Below are 17,904 nucleotides of genomic sequence, written 5' to 3'. Positions count from 1 at the left end.
GAATCCCACTTGCAAACTCTGGGAGACAGTGAAGTTGCAGTCTGTGGGATCGCAAATAGTCGGACATGACTTAGCAACTGAACAACAGCAACAACATGTTTGCAGCAGCAACATTCCTGGCTTAAAAGTCAATTCCTGGCTTCTTTGGCCTCTTCCATTAGCCATTCAATATAGTTCATTTTAATTCTTTTTTTTTGTCTATTTCTAATATGTTTTATTATTTATTTATAACTTCTAATTGTATATTGGGGTATAGTTGATTAACAATGTTGCATTAGTTTTGGGTGTACTGCGAAGTGATTCAGTTAAACATATACATGCTTTTTTTTTTTTTTCCAAATTCGTTTCCCATTTAGATTGCTTCATCATATTTAACAGAGTTCCCTATGCTACACAGTAAGTCCCTGTTGGTCATCTATTTTAAATTTAGCAGCGTGTACAGTTCTGACCTGAGAGATATGATTGGGATTTACAGAGGGGGCTTATAGGAAAGCATTTTAGAGAGCAGCTTTAGACAGCACAACCTTTCTGCTCTTTATTCTTCCCCCTTCTTGCCTAGAAAGCATACATGATCCGGAGCCAGGGCAGTTGTCCTGGGACCACAAGGCGCCAAGCCAAACACTAAATAAGGATGGCAGCTAGTCAGCACCTGTGGACTGAGAGTGTTGTGGGCCAGCATACAACCCCAATCGCTATATCTGGACCTCCTCCTTGGGAAGCAGGAAGGAAGATCCCTCACAGGTTGGATTTTCTGATCAAAGTGAGCATGACCTCCCTCAGAGAGGGATGAATAAGCCCACTTCCCTGCAACATGTTCTGGGGAGAAACAGACAACAATTGAGTGCTCCCAGGAGTACAAAAGAAGAAAAGCTTGTTTATAAAGACAAAACTAATGGAGCATCCTCCAGGATAGAGACCATGTTTTATTCATCTTTATAGCCCCAACCATCATTAGAAGGACTGATGCTGAAGTTGAAGCTCCGTTACTTTGGCCACCTGATGCGAAGAGCCGACTCATTGGAAAAGACCCTGATGCTGGGAAAGACTGAAGGCAAAAGGAGAAGAGAGTGGTAGAGGATGAGATGTTTGAGTGGCATTACCATTCAATGGACATGATCCTGGGCGAACTCCAGGAGATGGTGAGGGACAGGGAGGCCTGCAGTCCGTGGGGTTGCAGAGAGTCAGACATGACTTGGTGACTGAAAAACAACAGCATAGCCCCACTGCCCAGTGTAGACATGGCATACTTTAGGGTCAAAGCAATCTTTTTCCGTCAAGAAGTTATTTTACCTCTATGAGAGCAAACATTCACATCTGATGACTTGTCATTAAGCCCAGTGGCCTGACTCTCTTCCCTCCGCAGGTCACATAAAACCAACCCATGGGGACCTCACATAGAACACACAAGAAGCTACTATTTTATCAATGTGACTGACATCCCCTTAGGAAGAAACTGATACCCAGGCTCCTGGAGTGAACTAAATGCCCTTCTGAGACCATCCGTGGCCAGCAGTGATGAAACTGGCCCTAAAAGTTGTGATAATGCCACAGAGCTGAGGAAAGGAGCCACTGGGAGACCAGGGGGCACCCGGGGTGGTCACGCAGGAGGGCAGAAGATAAATGAGGCTTCTCTTCTCCTCTCTTCTGCCACACTCCTCACCTGGAGGGGGGGCTCCACTAATGCTCAGATCTGAATTATCATTCTATTTGAATGCAAATATATGGTTGGTCAAAAGTTTCATTTGGGGTTTTCATGCCATCTCACAGAAAAACCCAAACAAACTTTTTGGCCAATCCAATAGTTTACTTGGGAAAATTCCAGGAGATAGTGAAGGACAGGGAAGTTTGCCATGCTGCAGTTCATGGGGTCTCGAAGAATCAGACACGACTTGGCCACTGAACAACAGTAGTTTACATGCTATTAAGCCCCTACCTAGGAAACAGTTTTCATCGTAAAGCCAGCAGTTACCAGAAGTAAGGTAAAAAGACGAGAGGAGCCAATTTTAAAGGATTTCTGCTTTCTCCACCTGTGCCCTTCTCCAGCCAGGACACAGAGGCAAGTTTCTCAAGTTGCCTTGTCACCACCATCCACACTCCAGAGCGAGGATATACAATCTATGACCTGAAGGCCAAAGCTTGTTTATGTATTAAAAAATGTATTGGAACACAACTGTATTTTTCAATTTGCATCTTGTTCCTGCTTCTCTCATACTGCTATAGCAGAAAATATGTACTTGCAACCCTTTATGGAAATAGTTGGCTGACCCCTGCTCTAAAAGCTGTCTTGCCTTGTTGTTGTTGTTGTTCACTATTTGGTTTGGTTTGGGGCTGCCCAGCATCTGCTCACCCTTCCAGCATTTTGGTAGGAAGCAGAGCCCATCTCCTGCTCTAAAAGTGGGCAAGGTCAGACATGCCTTCTTGGCCTCACTTGCGTCTCTGTCTCGTCTAATCAGAAGCTCCCACCCCACATGTAGACTGGATGCACGCGTGCCTGTTAAGTTACTTCAGTCATGTCTGACTCTTTGTGACCCTATGCTGTGGACTATAGTCCACCAGGCTCCTCTGTCCATGGTATTCTCCAGGCAAGAATACTGGAATGGCTTGCTGTGCCCTCCTCCAGGGAATCTTCCCAATGCAGGGATCAAATCCATATCTGTTACATCTACCTGCATTGGGAGGTGGGTTTATTTTTATCACTAGTGCCACCTGGGAAGCCCACAGACTGGATAGCTAGTGTCATAAAGAAGCAAGGACAGCAGAGAATCCATTTTGTCACAATGGCAGCTGGGCTATGGGTCCAGCCAACGAGTTTCCAAGCAGTGGCACCGTCTCTGCTGGCAGGACCTCCAAGGCTATTCCTGGAGATGGTGTCAGTCTAAACAGCAGGGTCCAGAGGCTGGAGGCAGGGTGGGTGCAATCTTACCCAGCTACAGTGTGGGGTGATTTTATCGATGATTTTGGCTGTTACTCAGCCCCATTTTTTCCTGGTCACCTTCTGACTCTGCAGTTAACCTTTTCAGTAATTCTAGGAATGACTCAAAGCCATTTGATAAGTTTCTTTCCAGTTTAAATCAGCCAGAGTTGAATTCTGTTGTTTGCACCTGAGAGCTCTGACATTAAAAAACATCTATTTTTTTCATATTGGTAGGGTGACTAGCAGATTACAAATCAGCATCACATAACCTGTTTTGTTCTTGTGACCACCCTACGAAGTATGGTTTTCTGCCCACGTAACAGATGAAGAAACTGAGGCTAAGTAAGGTTAAGCAATCCCTTTGAGTCAACACTGGAATCCCTTTCTGCTGTGCCAAACAGGCAGAACTCCTTTCATAATGTCAGGCGCACGATCACTGGTTTCACTTTTAAATTAAACAAACTCCATCTCTTCTTCAAAGCCCATGGACGGCTGAAAGCTCTGTTGTGCCACTTACCAGCATCTTGTCATTTTTCACCTCTTTTACTCTAAGTCCAGGTGGCTTTATTTTTTCATCTGAAAATGTCATCACCACGTCATTAGCAATGCACTGTTACCTGACAGGAGCAAGAAGCGTCCCCAGGCCATATGGCTGGGTTTAATCTACATGGTCACGGTGTAATCCCATTGAAATGGCTTCCCTTTGCAATCAAAACTGAATTTCACACTCTACCAAGATGGGGACAGCTCTCGTCTTCCGTCTTCCCCAGAGTAATACAGATCTCCCCAGGCAGCCAAGGCCAATGGAAACGGCTTTCTTCTTGAGGCCAGCAGCAGGTGGGGCCAGAGCTGGGAGGTCAACGTGAATAGGAAGAGGGGGGGAAAGGAGAGGCAGGAACACTTGGGGAGTCAGAGTCTAGAGTAATCCTTTGCATTTCCCGCCTACAGATTACCACTGGGGGCATTCAACCCATGGCACCTGGGAAAAGTAAATTTGGAACAGAAGTCACCTTTATCCAATCAGTGGTCTTATCACAGTTGTTGCTTCTAAAGTTAGTTATCTGGCATATCTCCCCAGAAAGGCTAAAATTACAGTCACTGTCCAGAGCACGCAGTTAATCAGGATTTATCTGTATTTTAAGGAACATGTATTTTAAGTAGACATCCTCCTGTGTTCATTATGAAGCAGTTCATCTCAGTCCAGCATTTGAGAATCACTGATGTAAATAAATATGAAAAAGTAATTGACCATCATTGGTGATGTAGCAGAATGAAAGAAGGAGACATCAATTACCATTGGCAGCATTGTTTGCTTATTTAAAATACAATAAATGTAATACCTGATGTGTACTCAATCACTGCTGGTGAAAACCACATTGATTATATTAATATCTGCTGAAGGCAATTGTTGGTGATATGAATCTAAAAGTCTTCAGAAAACACATCCCTTTAACAAAAGCTGAATTCTTCAGCTGTGTGTTGGGAACATAGCCTTGTGTAATTGTTTGGTTATGAGATTTTTCATCACAGGAAGTATTCACAAATAGCAAAAAATAAAATTAAAAGAAACCTCTGTGTAAAAGTACAGACCAGTTACAGACGTTATTCCATTAACATTTAAATTTATGTTGTAGAGACTATGTGAGAATTTAGAAATGTGTCACTAGCAGATTTTGGAGTGTTTTTCTTACCTCATAAACTGTAAGGTATGGGACTGTGTTGGTCTTTTCCACTATGGTATGCTGAGGGTATAGAATAGGGCCTGGGAAAATATTTGCTGAATTAATGACTAAACTGATTAATGGTTGTATTGGGTTGGCTGGAAAGTTCATTTGGATTTTTCTGTAAGATGTTATGGGAAAAACTTGGACGAATTTTTTGGCCAAGTTAATATTTTAAGAAGAAAAGTGAATTATATTGGTACCACCTTGTCAAAAAAAACACATATGTTATCAGACATTGTCTGGTTTCCTTTGGCTGGCAGAATTATAGGTGATGGCTATTCTTTCCACTTATGACAAGATACTTATATCACAGATTATTTCCATGATGTGTGTGTGTGTGTGTGTGTGTGTGTTCAGTTGCTTCAGGTGTGTCTGACCCTATGGACTGTAGCCCGCCAGGCTCCTCTGTCCATGGGATTCTCCAGGCAAGAATGCTGGAGTGGGTTGCCATTTCCTCCTCCAGGGGATCTTCCCAAACCAGGGACTGAACCTGCATCTTTTACAACTCCTGCATTGAAGTTTCAGATTGTGTCATATTCTTCAACACTATGAAAAATACTACTACCACTACTATTACAAAAAACACTATTTGCTGTGTGTCTTTTGAGCATGTCTGACTTTTTTCCTTAGAAAAAGTACCTAGAATTACAATTAGCATTAAATTCCGTCTGTTGTCATCTGTAGAGGCTGCCTAGTAACCAATTAGCTCTTCTTTGAAAAGTATACCCTCTTTAGATGGCACAGAATAAATCCCCTTCATCTGTGTGGTCCAGGGGAGCAAGGTAACAAACATTCCTGGGAATGGGGAGATGGGTGTAGAGCAGGTTTCTTCTTGACTGGTCCAACAGGAAAAGACTGGGGAAGGTGCCTGCCCAGTGCAGGTGCTGCTTCTCTCCCAAGCTTCGCTTCCATGTCCTTGGGAAGCAGAGATGTTATAAACTGTATGAATGCTGATGCCAGGCTTGTGCAGCCTCACCCTCTCCTAGGGCTGCAGTGCTGGCTCATTCTGTCTTTTCATGGGAAAGACCCCGTTGCTAATTAATATAAACCATGAGTGTTAGACTCTCAAGAGTCTCCTCCAACACCACAGTTCAAAAGCATCAATTTTTCTGTGCTCTGCTTCCTTTATATTCCAACTGTCACATCCATACATGACAACTGGAAAAACCACACCTTTGACTAGATGGACCTTTGTTGGCAAAGTAATGTCTCTGCTTTTTAACATGCTGTCTAGGTTGGTCATAACTTTTCTTCCCAGGAGCAATCATCTATTAATTTCATGGCTGCAGTCACCATCTGAAGTGATTTTTGGAGCCTAAGAAAATAAAGTCTGTCACTGTTTCCACTGTTTCCCTGTCTATTTGCCATGAAGTGATGGGACCAGATGCCATGACCTTGGTTTTCTGAATGTTGAGTTTTAGGCCAACTTTTTCACTCTCCTCTTTCACTTTCATCAAGGGTCTCTTTAGTTCTTTGCTTTCTGTCATAAAAGTAGTGTCATCTGCATATCTGAGGTTATTGACATTTGTCCAGACAATCTTGATTCCAGCTTGTGTTTCATCCAGTCCAGCGTTTCTCATGATGTACCCTGCATATGAGTCAAATAAGAAGGATGACAATATATAGCATTGATGTACTCCTTTCCCAATTTGAAACCAGTCTGTTGTTCCATGTCCAGTTCTAACTGTTGCTTCCTGACCTGCATACAGATTTCTCAAGAGGCAGGTCAGGTAGTCTGGACTTTTGAGAGTCCCTTGGACTGCAAGGAAATCCAACCAGTCCATCCTAAAGGAAATCAGTCCTGAATATTCATTGGAAGGACTGATGCTGAAGCGAAACTCCAGTACTTTGGCCACCTCATGCAAAGAACTGACTCATTTGAAAAGACCCTGATGCTGGGAAAGATTGAAGGCAGGAGGAGAAAGGGACAACAGAGGATGAGATGCTTGGATGGCATCACTGACTCAATGGACATGAGTCTGAGTAAACTCTGGGAGTTGGTGATGAACAGGGAGGCCTGGCGTGCTGCAGTCCTTGGGAGGCCTGGCGTGCTGCAGTCCTTGGGTCAGAGTCGGACACAACTGAGCAACTGAACTGAACTGAACTGAACCCATGTTAGATCACTGGTTATACAAACTATACAGTCTTCACTTTAGCAGTCTTATATCATGTTCTTGAGCTTCCTAGGTGGCTCAGTGGTAAAGAATGTGCCTACCAATACAGGAGACACAGGTTCAATCCCTGGGTTGGAAAGATCCCCTGGAGAAGGGCATGGAAATCCACTCCAGTATTCTTGCCTGAAAAATCCCATGGGCAGAGGATCCTGGTGGGCTACAGTTCATGGGGTTGCAAAGACCCAGACATCACTGAGAATGCCCACAGGGTATCATGTTCTGGGGGCTTGGCATGTTCATATAGTTGGCCTGCCTTTCAAACATGACTGCATTCTGAACATCTTCAGCCAATGATATATTTTCATGAAATAGCTCAAAAGTAGACCTCATGTTTACGCTCCTCCATTATTTTTGGACAGCAGTCCATGAATTAATGATTATATATCCAGGACAGAATCTGTCTTCAGGAATATGAGGAAGGTGGACCAGAGAAAGAGGAAAAGGGGGAAATGTGACAGAGAAGGCCATGGAGAGCATCCCTGATCTCTGAAAGCCAAACAATTTACACTTGGAATCAGTGGGAAAACAGTCACTGAGAAGCTGACCACCTGTTGCAGAATTATGAAACCTTGCTAGGATTATAAACTTTTCCCACTCACTTTCTTTTTTTTTTTTAACTGGTATCTTGGAACTTGGCAAAACTGATTGTTGGTAGGCAAAAATTTGCTTCTAAGACTTGGGAAGAGACCACAGTTCTGAATCACTTCAGAATGCTGAGAGGACAAAGCTCCTGGAGTGGAGCCCCATGGCCAGTTCTAAGTCTAGGGCTCACTTTCTCCCAGCAAAGTCATCACTCCTTGGGGTGTCTTTTTTGTCTTCCACAAACTGGGCTGACAACCTCCTCCCTACATCACCAGGGGCAGTAAGCAACAGCACAACTATTCTGCTCTTACCAGAGGAGGACCGCTCACTTCTCAGAGGCACTGAAACACTTGCATGCCACCAGGCAGTCCCCTTAACATCCATGAACGTGGACTCTGCTTTAGCTCACCATCCTGTGGTCTGAGTACCATAGAACAACAGAAGACAAAAATCCCTGATGTCATATGTTTCATGAATGTAATTGGACGTGTGGCATATAATTTTCTGATACACAAAAATAAAAGACTAAATCCTATATCATGTTCAACTGAATTTTCTTGCATACCTACTCTGTGCTAGACACTATGCTAGTCACTTCTACACAGTCTATTTCATTCTATCTTTATAATTAGCCATGCAGACAGGTGTTATTATTTCCATTTATGCAGATGAGGAAACAAAGATTTGTGACAATGCATGGAGAATCCCCAAGTTAAGTAGCTTCTAGAATGACATTTCATTCAAAGAAAATCAAAAGGAATCTAAGGAATCCCTCCCTCCTCCCTCTTCTCCTGTCTCCCTTTCTTCTCTCTTCCCTTCCTTTCATAAGTTTTGAGTATCCAGCACATGCCAGAATATTCTGGAAGCAGGAAATATTCTTGGTAATACAAGGAAGATGGCAAAGAAATGCTCGCATATAGTAGCATTTTCAGATGCAGATAAGCATAGGTCTTTGTATCTTACTGAAGAAACTATGGGCTGGATTATGGTGGAAAGAACTTGAAATCTGAAGTCAGACAAACCTGAGTTCAAATTCTGACTCTGCCACTACCTGGGTTTGTGATCATGGACAAGTCAGATAACCTCCCCCATCCCTCAGTTTTTTTCATCTATAAGGCAAAATATAATAATGCATCACCTTATAGGATTGCCCTAATTATGTGATTATGAGCAAGATAAGATGCCCAGAGCTTGGAAAATGCTCAATAAAGAAGAGATGATAAACTATATCCACTGCAGGAAAAGGTCTTGCTCTCCTGCCCAGACCTGGGAGGTCTGTTTATCTGTCCATCCTCACATCTATCTCCTAATGATCTCTTTCAAGCGTCATGTGCTGACTCTTCCGAAGAAGAAGCTGAGTGTATCTCCTCACATCCTGACACTGCAGAAACCACACTCAGGCGGCCTCCAGCTTCTTTGGCTTTGAAATCCCTGCTCTTTTGGCTGGCGGGCGCTTCACGGGGTGGATGGCCAATTCGCCATGGCGGTTTGAATCTGCAGCCGGCCTGACAGGCTGGGAGAGGAAGGCGTTAATGTTTTCTGACAGGCGACCCCTAATTGTGGGAGCTTTTCTTCTCGAGCTTTCTGTGAAATTCTGACTTAGGCGAGCAGCGTAACAAAATGGCAGGGCATTGAGCTGGGCTTGCACTACACTGAGCTGGGTGGTTGGGGGGGCGGCGGGGTGTCTTGGGGGAAGGGGTGCTGGCCCAGCATTATTCATGAAGACTTTCAGCTGTTTTTGTCTTTTAACTAACCTTTGAGTTTGATCAGGGAGCTGACCGGCCTCCCTTTCGCCAAAGGCCCCGCTGGCACTTGGACAATGGAGGCAGACTGTTTTTCCTGGTAAAGAGAAGAGCTGAGGAAGGCCAAGGGCTGTGTGTCCCGGAGGTAGGAAGGGAGGGTTGTAGAGGGCAGCTTTATTTCTGTCCTGGTCCTGGGCAGAGGGGTGGTTATTGATAGAACTTCCAACTGCCCCAATCCAGGCAACTGCCCTCCTACTGCTGACTTTCTAGGTTCTACATCTTTATCCAGGAAAATGCACACAGCCTCTGGTTCTCCCATTTGATGTTCAAATCCCCTCCCTTCCCCTCCAAGTAGCTTTCTTCTGCTCTTCCTCCCCTCCCCCCCATCCCTCCCCTCCCCGACTCCCTCTTTCCAAAGGGCTTATGGGCTGGAGTAAGATTCCAGTCTACAAGTATTTGGGTAGTGCTGGTTTATTATTATTATTATTGCAAATAATGATGCAAAGTGGGTGAGAGCAAATAAGTCAAGAAAAGACAAGGTGAAAGTGACCCTAGGATGAAGTCAGAGACCTAAAGAATGCTTAGTGGCTCAGTCAGGCCGGACTTTTTGTGACCCCATGAACTGTAGCCCACCAGGTTCCTCTCTCTATGGGATTTCCCAGGCAAGAACACTGGAGTGGTTTGCCATGCTCTGGAGAATCTTCCCAACCCAGGGATGGAACCCAGGTCTCTGGCATTGCAGGTGGATTCTTTACCCTCTGAGCGACCAGTGAAGCCCTACTACTGTAAATAATAATGCAAAATGGGAGAAAGCAAAAAAGTGAAGAAAAGAGAAGGAGAAAGTGACTCTTGGATGAAGTTAGAGACCCAAAGAATGGTGGGAAGAGGGTTCAGGGGCCTGGAAGTCGTGGTGCAGCCTCCCCACCTGCAGGGGAGGAGGGAGGGGCCGAGGATGACTTGCTCTTGGTTTTGGCAGGTGCCAGGCTTTTGTCCCCTGCATCCACTTCCTGCCCTGACCCAAGGCCCAGTCCTCTCCAACGCACTTTGCAGAAAGTGACTCCCTTCAACGAGTGTGGGTTGGCGCCTTTCCTCCATCTCGTCCCCAAAATAGTCCTGGTCGCCAGCGCATCAAAGGCGGCTTTGTGAGCGGCGGCCGGCAGGCTGCCTGGAGGGGGGCGCACGTGGGACGTTCTGGGAGCGCGTTCCACTCCCCTCTCCAACCTCTCTGTCTTCTTTCATTCATTCTCCTCTCTTCTCCTGCTTTGTCTCTAATTCCTTCTCGTTTTTTCTTCCTCCTCTTTCTCTCTCCCTCCCTCCCTTCTCTCCTCTTTCCCCCAACCCACCCTTTCTTCTTTTTCTCTCCATCTCCTCTCTCCTTCTCTTCCTCCACCTTTGGCTTCCTCTCTCTTTCTCTCACCTCCGCCCTCTCCCTTTTCCCCACCTCTCGCCTCGGAGCGAGTGACAAGCCTCCTCTCCCCGCCACCCCCATCACTGCCATCAGGTAGCCGGGCGAGGTCCGGCGCGCGCAGCTGACAGCGGACGCATGCCTGCAGCCAATCACTGCCCGGATGCGCTGCAGCCTGAATAAATCATTAAGCCTGACACGCGCTCAGGGCCTGCTCTGTGCTGCAACTTGCTTCCTGCCATTAACCTACACACCCTCTTTTGTAACAACCTAATCTTGCATACAAAGGAAGTAGGAATATAACTTCGACCTGAGCTTAGAGCCCAGCCCTCATCACTCCCAGTGGGAAAAGAACGTTAGTGTCAGCGAATCCACTTCCCTCCCTCCCTTTGACTCCAGATAACCTGGAGTTTCTGGGGAAATCTGAAAACAGATCATTTCTGGGTCCAGGACTGGAGAGAAGGAGAAAAGAGTTCAGAGACGTCTCAACAACTGGGAAAGGAAAATAGCTTGGAGGGCACTAGGTACCAGAGAAGCATCCATTGTGTTTTGAAAACAGGTTGCCATAAAATGAGCTGAGAGAGTTCACTCTAGAAGATACAAATTAAGACAGTTAAGTGCTAGAAATGTTGACTAACCTTGATCATTTGCTCTCCCCTTTTATTTATGAGTGCATACGTGGATGAGTGAGTGCATGGGTGGATGAAAGCAAGAATAGCTTCCCAACAGCAGCATGGTCTTTGTTTACCTTGGTGGCAAGTCCCCAGCACCACTGCTCTACCTGGTTTTGGAAGATTATGAGAAGTGGGTGTCCCTTCATGCTGCTATAATCATGGACAGCTCTAAAGCCCTTTCATTCTCTATCCATCTGTCTATGCAAGGGACAAGTCATTATCCTCATTTTCTAGAACAGAAAACTGAAATTGACTTACTTTGTAAGTCATTCCCAGTTCCAAAAGATGAAGTGCTCTTCCAGAGTTTGGTTTTGAATAAAGCTAGGTTCACCTCTGCCCTAGGAAGTTTCATGATGATGGCCCTATGATCCCTGAGAATCTTACTCAAAACAAGTTCATCCCTGAGATTCCGCAGGAGAACAGTCTGGGTACCAAACAGGGTCAGCAGGAGCCGGCAGCGCACTTGAAAGCGCAAATGAGAAGAGTCTAATGGAGAGACGGAGGTGGGTGGAAATAGAGGAACCAAAACGATGCAGCACCCAGAGACTAGAAACAAGGGGAGGATCCTTAGCATCTCTGGATTTCAGGGGACAGAGGAGGAAGCTGTTACTGCATCTCTGCAAGAGTTGTTCCTATGGGAGAGAAAGGGCCTGACAAGAGCTGTGGCCTGAGACCAAAGAGCAGAGCCGCTGCTAAAGCACCTGAGGACCTTGTCAGTGAGGAGCAGGGATAAGCATGGTCAGACCTATCTTCCCTCCTACCTCACAAACTCCTAGTGGCGCCTCCTAGCGGCCAAACCCGACAGGAAGCCGGAGGGCAAGGGAGACCTAGTGAAGAAAGAGGCCTTGCCACGAGATAAACTAAGACCATGCCGCTGTCGGGAAGCTGTTCTTGCTTTCATCCACCCATTCACTCACTCATCCACGTATGCACTCATAAATAAAAGAGGAGAGCAAATGATCAAGGTTAGTCAACATTTCTAGCACTTAACTGTCTTAATTTGTATCTTCTAGAGTGAACTCTCTCAGCTCGTTTTATAGCAACCTGTTTTCAAAACACAATGGATGCTTCTCTGAGGTACCTAGTGCCCTCCAAGCTATTTTCCTTTCCCAGTTGTTGAGACGTCTCTGAACTCTTTTCTCCTTCTCTCCAGTCCTGGACCCAGAAATGATCTGTTTTCAGATTTCCCCAGAAACTCCAGGTTATCTGGAGTCAAAGGGAGGGAGGGAAGTGGATTTGCTGACACTAACGTTCTTTTCCCACTGGGAGTGATGAGGGCTGGGCTCTAAGCTCAGGTCAAAGTTCTATTCCTACTTCCTTTGTATGCAAGGAAGAGGCAGAGCAGGGCAGGAGCTGGAGCGACTCCAGAGAACAAGTAAGCTCCCTGTCCTCATGGAGCTTACCTTCTAATAGGGGGCAATGGATAGCAACTGCATAAACAAATAGGTGGTTTTTTGTTGTTTGTTGGAGTTTGGTTTCTGGTTTTTGCATAGTAGTAGATGGCAGGAAGGAGTAACAGAAAAAAATGGATAAAGAGTGACTATAGCCAGCAGAAAGCTGCTTTAGATAGGATGATCACGGAAAGCTTCTCGGAAGAGGTGGTATTTGAGGTAAGCTGGGCTGGGCTTCCCTGGAAAGACTACATCTATTCACAGATTTCTTTTTCCTGTGGGTAAACCTCAAATCTAGGTTGATTTGGATGCATCAACTAACTGACCAGTCCCCATGAAAATGAGATACTAGAATAACAACATCAGGTGCTCACATTTACATATAGCTTATAATCTCCCCCGCAAGGCCATGTGCTAAGTCCTTTTACATAGCATCCTGTTGCTGTGGTGGGTACCACCAGCCCCATGTTGTAAACAAGAAGGAGATGTGGATTCTCTCATCTCATATCCCAAACTCTGCAAGAACAGTGAAGTGTTAATGCACATTGTACTCCCTCTTTCTCAGTCCTAGCCCTTTGATGCTCTAGGCAGAGAACAGACCGGTTATTTTTCCCTCTTCTTTGGTGGGCCCATCTGATAACTGAAGATATTTCTCCACTCCACACACATCCTCCTCCTAGCAATATAAAGTTTTGAAAGGTAGTGTCAGGGAATGAGATGTGCATCCCAGGAGCTCCAGTACAGCCTCTGATAATACTCGCATTCAACAGTTTTGCAGCCAGCAGCGGGTCTATTTTTTATCTTTCCTCTCCCGCTTGCTTGCTCCTCCTGGTCAATTTCAGGCGACTCCAGTCTTAACTCGGTGGTCTCCAGGCTTTTTCTTTTTTTGTTTTTGAATAGTTAAGATTTCTAAGTTAATAAAGTCAAGGCAGTTTTTTTCTCCAGCATCTCCCTCCCCAAAAAGAAAGCAGGAGAGGGAGCTCACGCTGGGGCGAGGCCGCGACTGCTAGCCGCTGGGGTCTACATTTTGTATTTCGCTGACAGCCCAGGGCCGCTCCAAAGCCCGCCGCGCAGCCAATGGGCAGCGGTGATTTATGGAGCTGACTAATGCTGGCTGAATGCGGCCTGTCAGAGCGCCCTGAATGGCTTCCCTTCGCCGCACAAGCCCCGGCTTTGTGTTGCTAAGCGATTAGAGCAGATGTAATGAGATTTTGCCCAATCCCCGCTTTGCCCTTTCCTAGCTTCGGCAAAATTGTGTGTGTTTTTGTGAATTTTTAGAGTTTGCCTCCGCATTGTGGCAAACAACGGCTAACTTTGCCCCGAGTTTAACGAGACTGGCTATTTCCCATTCACAAGTGAGTAAAAGAACACCTGTCTTCACAAGGAGAAGGGGGAAAAATCCCCTTTGTGGGGGCTGAAACATTATCCTAATGTTATATTCATAGCCATAAATGACTTGCTACACTTTCTTTGCGTACCTTATCTGGAAACTTGCAAAGGAGCTAAATTAAAAGAAAAGGAAATGCATGAGGGTCGGGAAGGGGTCGGGGTGGGGGGAATCGAGGTCCGGTCCTACAAATGAGAAGATAAAAATAAAGCAGGCATCTCAAAAGCATTACTTCCCTCAAGTAAGCTCTAAATTGGCCCACTGCTGGCAGAAAGTCCGATTATTTATGGCGACGAGGAATTTACTGATTTTTCCCCCCCTTAATTACGCTCATCTCTTTGAAAGGGACTGAAGCCTCAGTGTGCATTCTATAGAGGGTCATTTAGCAAAATGACATCAGACGCTGGGGCGTGCTCTGCGCATCGCGGCTTTAAAAAATGATTATTCTGTGCCACTAAATGGTATAGATGTACCAACACAGACTAGATTTTTAACTCTGGAAGACGTGCTGGCCCCCCGCTCTTTGTTGGGTTTTGTAAGATGCATTTTGCGCTCGGCTTTCCGCTTGGCTGGAGACACGCTAACTGAATCTGCAAGTAATGCAAGCGGCAAGCGAGGAGCCCACAAGAGGCGGAGTGGGATTCTGATCACGTCCTTGCTAACTGACAAGAAGCAAGCCAGCCAAAACCCCACCAATTTCTTTTTGAATCTTGGTAATTGGGTACTTTTACACGCAACTCACGCCATTTGGATAGAGTCACAAGCTTAGATGGGCCAGTGTCTCAAAGCGACCACACATTTCTAAGGCTTTTATTTATTTAAAACTAACTCCTGTAAGAAATTTATATCATACGTACCCTTTACTTAAAACCGACATGGACAGCGTGTGCAGTGGGAGAAAGGAGTAGAAAATACATGGCTGGCAATGAAGGGAGAAGAACACGCCCACCCCTGGCAGTGTGGACAGGGCTACCTCCCCCAAGCCCAGCCCCAGGCACCACCATCCTTTTTCCCACTCCTGATGTTCATCATCTCATCCAGATCTGCCACAGTTTCACAATGAGAAACTCAGAGTGGAACTAAGGGTTAGAAAGTGGGGTGAGGACCCTCTCCTTCCAGTTCATTTTGGGGGGGATTTTTTTCAGTGTACATTTTATCAAAAGATGATGCAGCTATTAATCACCACCTATTTGCTAGGTGTCTGCATACATTTGCAGCATAAATGTCAAGGAAAACTATCTATATATGCAGATATACAGGTAGAGATATACCTCCTTGTAAAAGTTTCATAGAGTCACCTCAGATAGGCCTGGTCACAGCATTTATCTTTGTCATTTCTGCCACTTAGCTTCTTTCACACCACCCTCTCCCTCTCCCTTCCCTTTGGCATTTTGATAATAACTTGGATGGGGCAGTAGCGTCAAAGAAGACTTGGAGGCAGCTGATTATTTTCATTTGTAGAAAAAGAAAAAAGTTTTATTATGAAACTAGTTTGTATAAAACATGGTTATACACGGGGTATTTTCTTTTGTAAGTTTGTAATAAAACAGTAAGAAAAAAAAAAGGGCAGTGGTAGAAATTTCCCCAAAGGTTCCCCAAAGGCAACCTATCGAAACCAACTGGCTGCCACTTTGTGTTTGGACAGTAGCTGCATAAACTTTGTTCTTCTTGAACAGTATTTAATAACATCATTAATACATTAACAAAGTTTCTATAAAGTAAGACACATTGGTGCTGAAGTACATCTGATGGCCTTTCAATCTCACCTATGAGGACAGTTCTTTACAAAACCACATAGGGGAAATGGCAGTTGTAAGGTGAACTACACATCTAAGATATGCAGAGGTAATAGCATTACATGGTAAAGTATCAAGATATACACATTTTAAAACATTTGTACAAAACTCTATAAATTTTTTTTCTTTCTTTCTCTCTTATGTACAAAAATATCTTAATATATCCCCAAACTGGTTAGGATAGATACAAATAGATTTTTCTTATAATAAAAAAAATTCACAAAAGATTGGAAGCATTCTATGATGAAAATGGTGGAAAAGATGGTGTGAGGGAGTGAAGCTTGGGGAGGGGGCCCCCAAGAGGCTGGGGGCTTTCAAAACCCCCAGAGGATCGGGGTTTCGAATAGCATACTTTCACTGCAGACAAACGTCCACAGCTTTATCAGGGTGGGGCATACAGAGAGGAAGGACACCAACCCATTTCTAGAGGGCCAAAGAACTGCGCTTTCAAGAGAGGGCGGGGAGGTCAGCTCTGCCTGTTAGCGGGGGGTGGGTGTTCCTACAGGGCGTGTGCTGCTCCCTTACGCCAGGAACCCACTGCTTTTGCACACAAGCTGCAATCTGTGCATCCTAGTCATCCTAGGGTCCTAGTCACTCTATCTCCGTGAATGATTGGAGTGCAAAGATACTGTTCTGAGCGCATCCCTGTTTTGCGAGAGCCTTGCTTCTCAGGCTTGCGGCGCTTAGTTGATGTAGGGGTTGGGGTGCCTGGATTTGTTTGTTTTCTTCTTATTCTCTTCTTCTTCTTTCTTCTCCCTTCCAACATCGCTGAGGAGAAAGCACTAAAGATGCAGGTTGTGTAGGCCCTATAACATAAGAAGAAGAAGGGGAGAGGTTAGTGTGAACTTGGAGGCCAGTAGTGGGAGGAAGTGGAGGTTGGGAGGAAGATCTGTCAGGTAGAGCGCCTCTTTTGACAAGTCGAGTACTCGGTACACCACCTCGGTACCCCTACCTTGCCAGTCTTTGGAGACCTGGGCAAAGCCGCTCTCTGAAGCCAAGGCTGAAACTTACACGCCAGGATTTGAAAATGACAAACTCACAAACCCTTTCAATCCACCCCTCCCCTCATCTCCGTGGGGGCAGTCGCCCTCCTACAGAAGAAAAAGAATGAAGGCAAGAGCATCCCCCGTTTCAGGCCCCCATGCCACCTACCTGCTTCCGAAGTCCATTCGCACCAGGGCCTGTCCAGGCCGAACCCCTCAGAACCAGTTGGTGAAGTCGAGCAGTTCTTGTTCCTCGGGACTGAGAGGGTCGTAGGAGCCCTCGTCCGAAGAGTAGGATGAGACCGGCGAGCCGGCCATGGAGTTCATGTCGTTGGAGTAGTTGGGGGAGATGGTGGGCGACAGGACACCGGCCTGGAAGGCGGCGCTCACCGCGTCGTGCTCGTCCAGCAGCTGCTGGAGCGCGCGGATGTACTCGACGGCGGAGCGCAGCGTCTCCACCTTGCTCATCTTCTTGTTGGCCGCGCCGTTGGGTACGTGCTCCCGAAGGGTGGCGAAGCCCAGGTTGACCAGCTTGACACGGTTGCGCTCGCGCTCGTTGCGACGCGCCACGGCGGCCGGCTGCTGCTGCGGCAGGCTGTAGCCAAAGCCGCTGAAGTTGAGCCGGCGTTTGCAGCGCATCAGTTCGGGAGACGAAGAGCGCTGGCGCTTGACTTGCTTGGGCGCTGACTTGTGACCGCCCCCTGAGGGCTGGCCGTCGGCCGCGGGGCTCAGCTGCGGCGGCGGCGGCGGCGGCGGCGGAGGCTGCTGCGCGCTCTGTGCCGCGGCCGTGGCAAAGAAGCAGGCTGCGGGCGGCAGGAAGGGCTGCTGGGGCTGCGGGCCGGCGCCGCCGCTCTCCATCTTGGCAGAGCTCTCCATGCACAGCGGCGGCCAAGGAGTCGCGCGATCGGAGCGAGCGGGGACGCGAGGTGCGGGACGCACGCTAGGGGGACACAGACAGGACGGGGAGGGGCACGAACAGAGAAGGGAGAGAAGGGGAGAGATAAAGCTGGAGTCCCGAGGTAAGTTACAAAAATACAAAATCCCCAGGAGAGACTTCTTAGGGTGGGAGCGAGGAAGGTGCAAATACGTCTCCTCCTCCCTCCACCCCGCCTCCTCCCTCCCCTCCTCCCTT

General features: G+C 46.5%; 1 protein-coding gene across 1 annotated transcript; it reads right to left on the bottom strand.

Moving 5' to 3' along the window:
* Positions 1-16,558: 16,558 nt before the first annotated feature.
* On the bottom strand, positions 16,559-17,648 carry ASCL1 (achaete-scute family bHLH transcription factor 1). Its single transcript, XM_068972134.1, has 2 exons — positions 16,942-17,648; positions 16,559-16,595 (listed from the first exon to the last, which is right to left on the bottom strand). Exon 1 carries the CDS (start codon positions 17,646-17,648, stop codon positions 16,989-16,991), a length of 660 nt encoding a protein of 219 aa, XP_068828235.1. The 3' UTR covers positions 16,559-16,595; positions 16,942-16,988.
* Between the last annotated feature and the right edge of the window lie 256 nt (positions 17,649-17,904).

Source organism: Capricornis sumatraensis, chromosome 4 (assembly GCF_032405125.1).
Source record: "Capricornis sumatraensis isolate serow.1 chromosome 4, serow.2, whole genome shotgun sequence".
NCBI classification, from domain to species: Eukaryota; Metazoa; Chordata; class Mammalia; order Artiodactyla; family Bovidae; genus Capricornis; species Capricornis sumatraensis.
The sequence above is the reverse complement of the archived record's forward strand: the minus strand, read 5'-3'. Positions and strand labels throughout refer to the sequence as shown.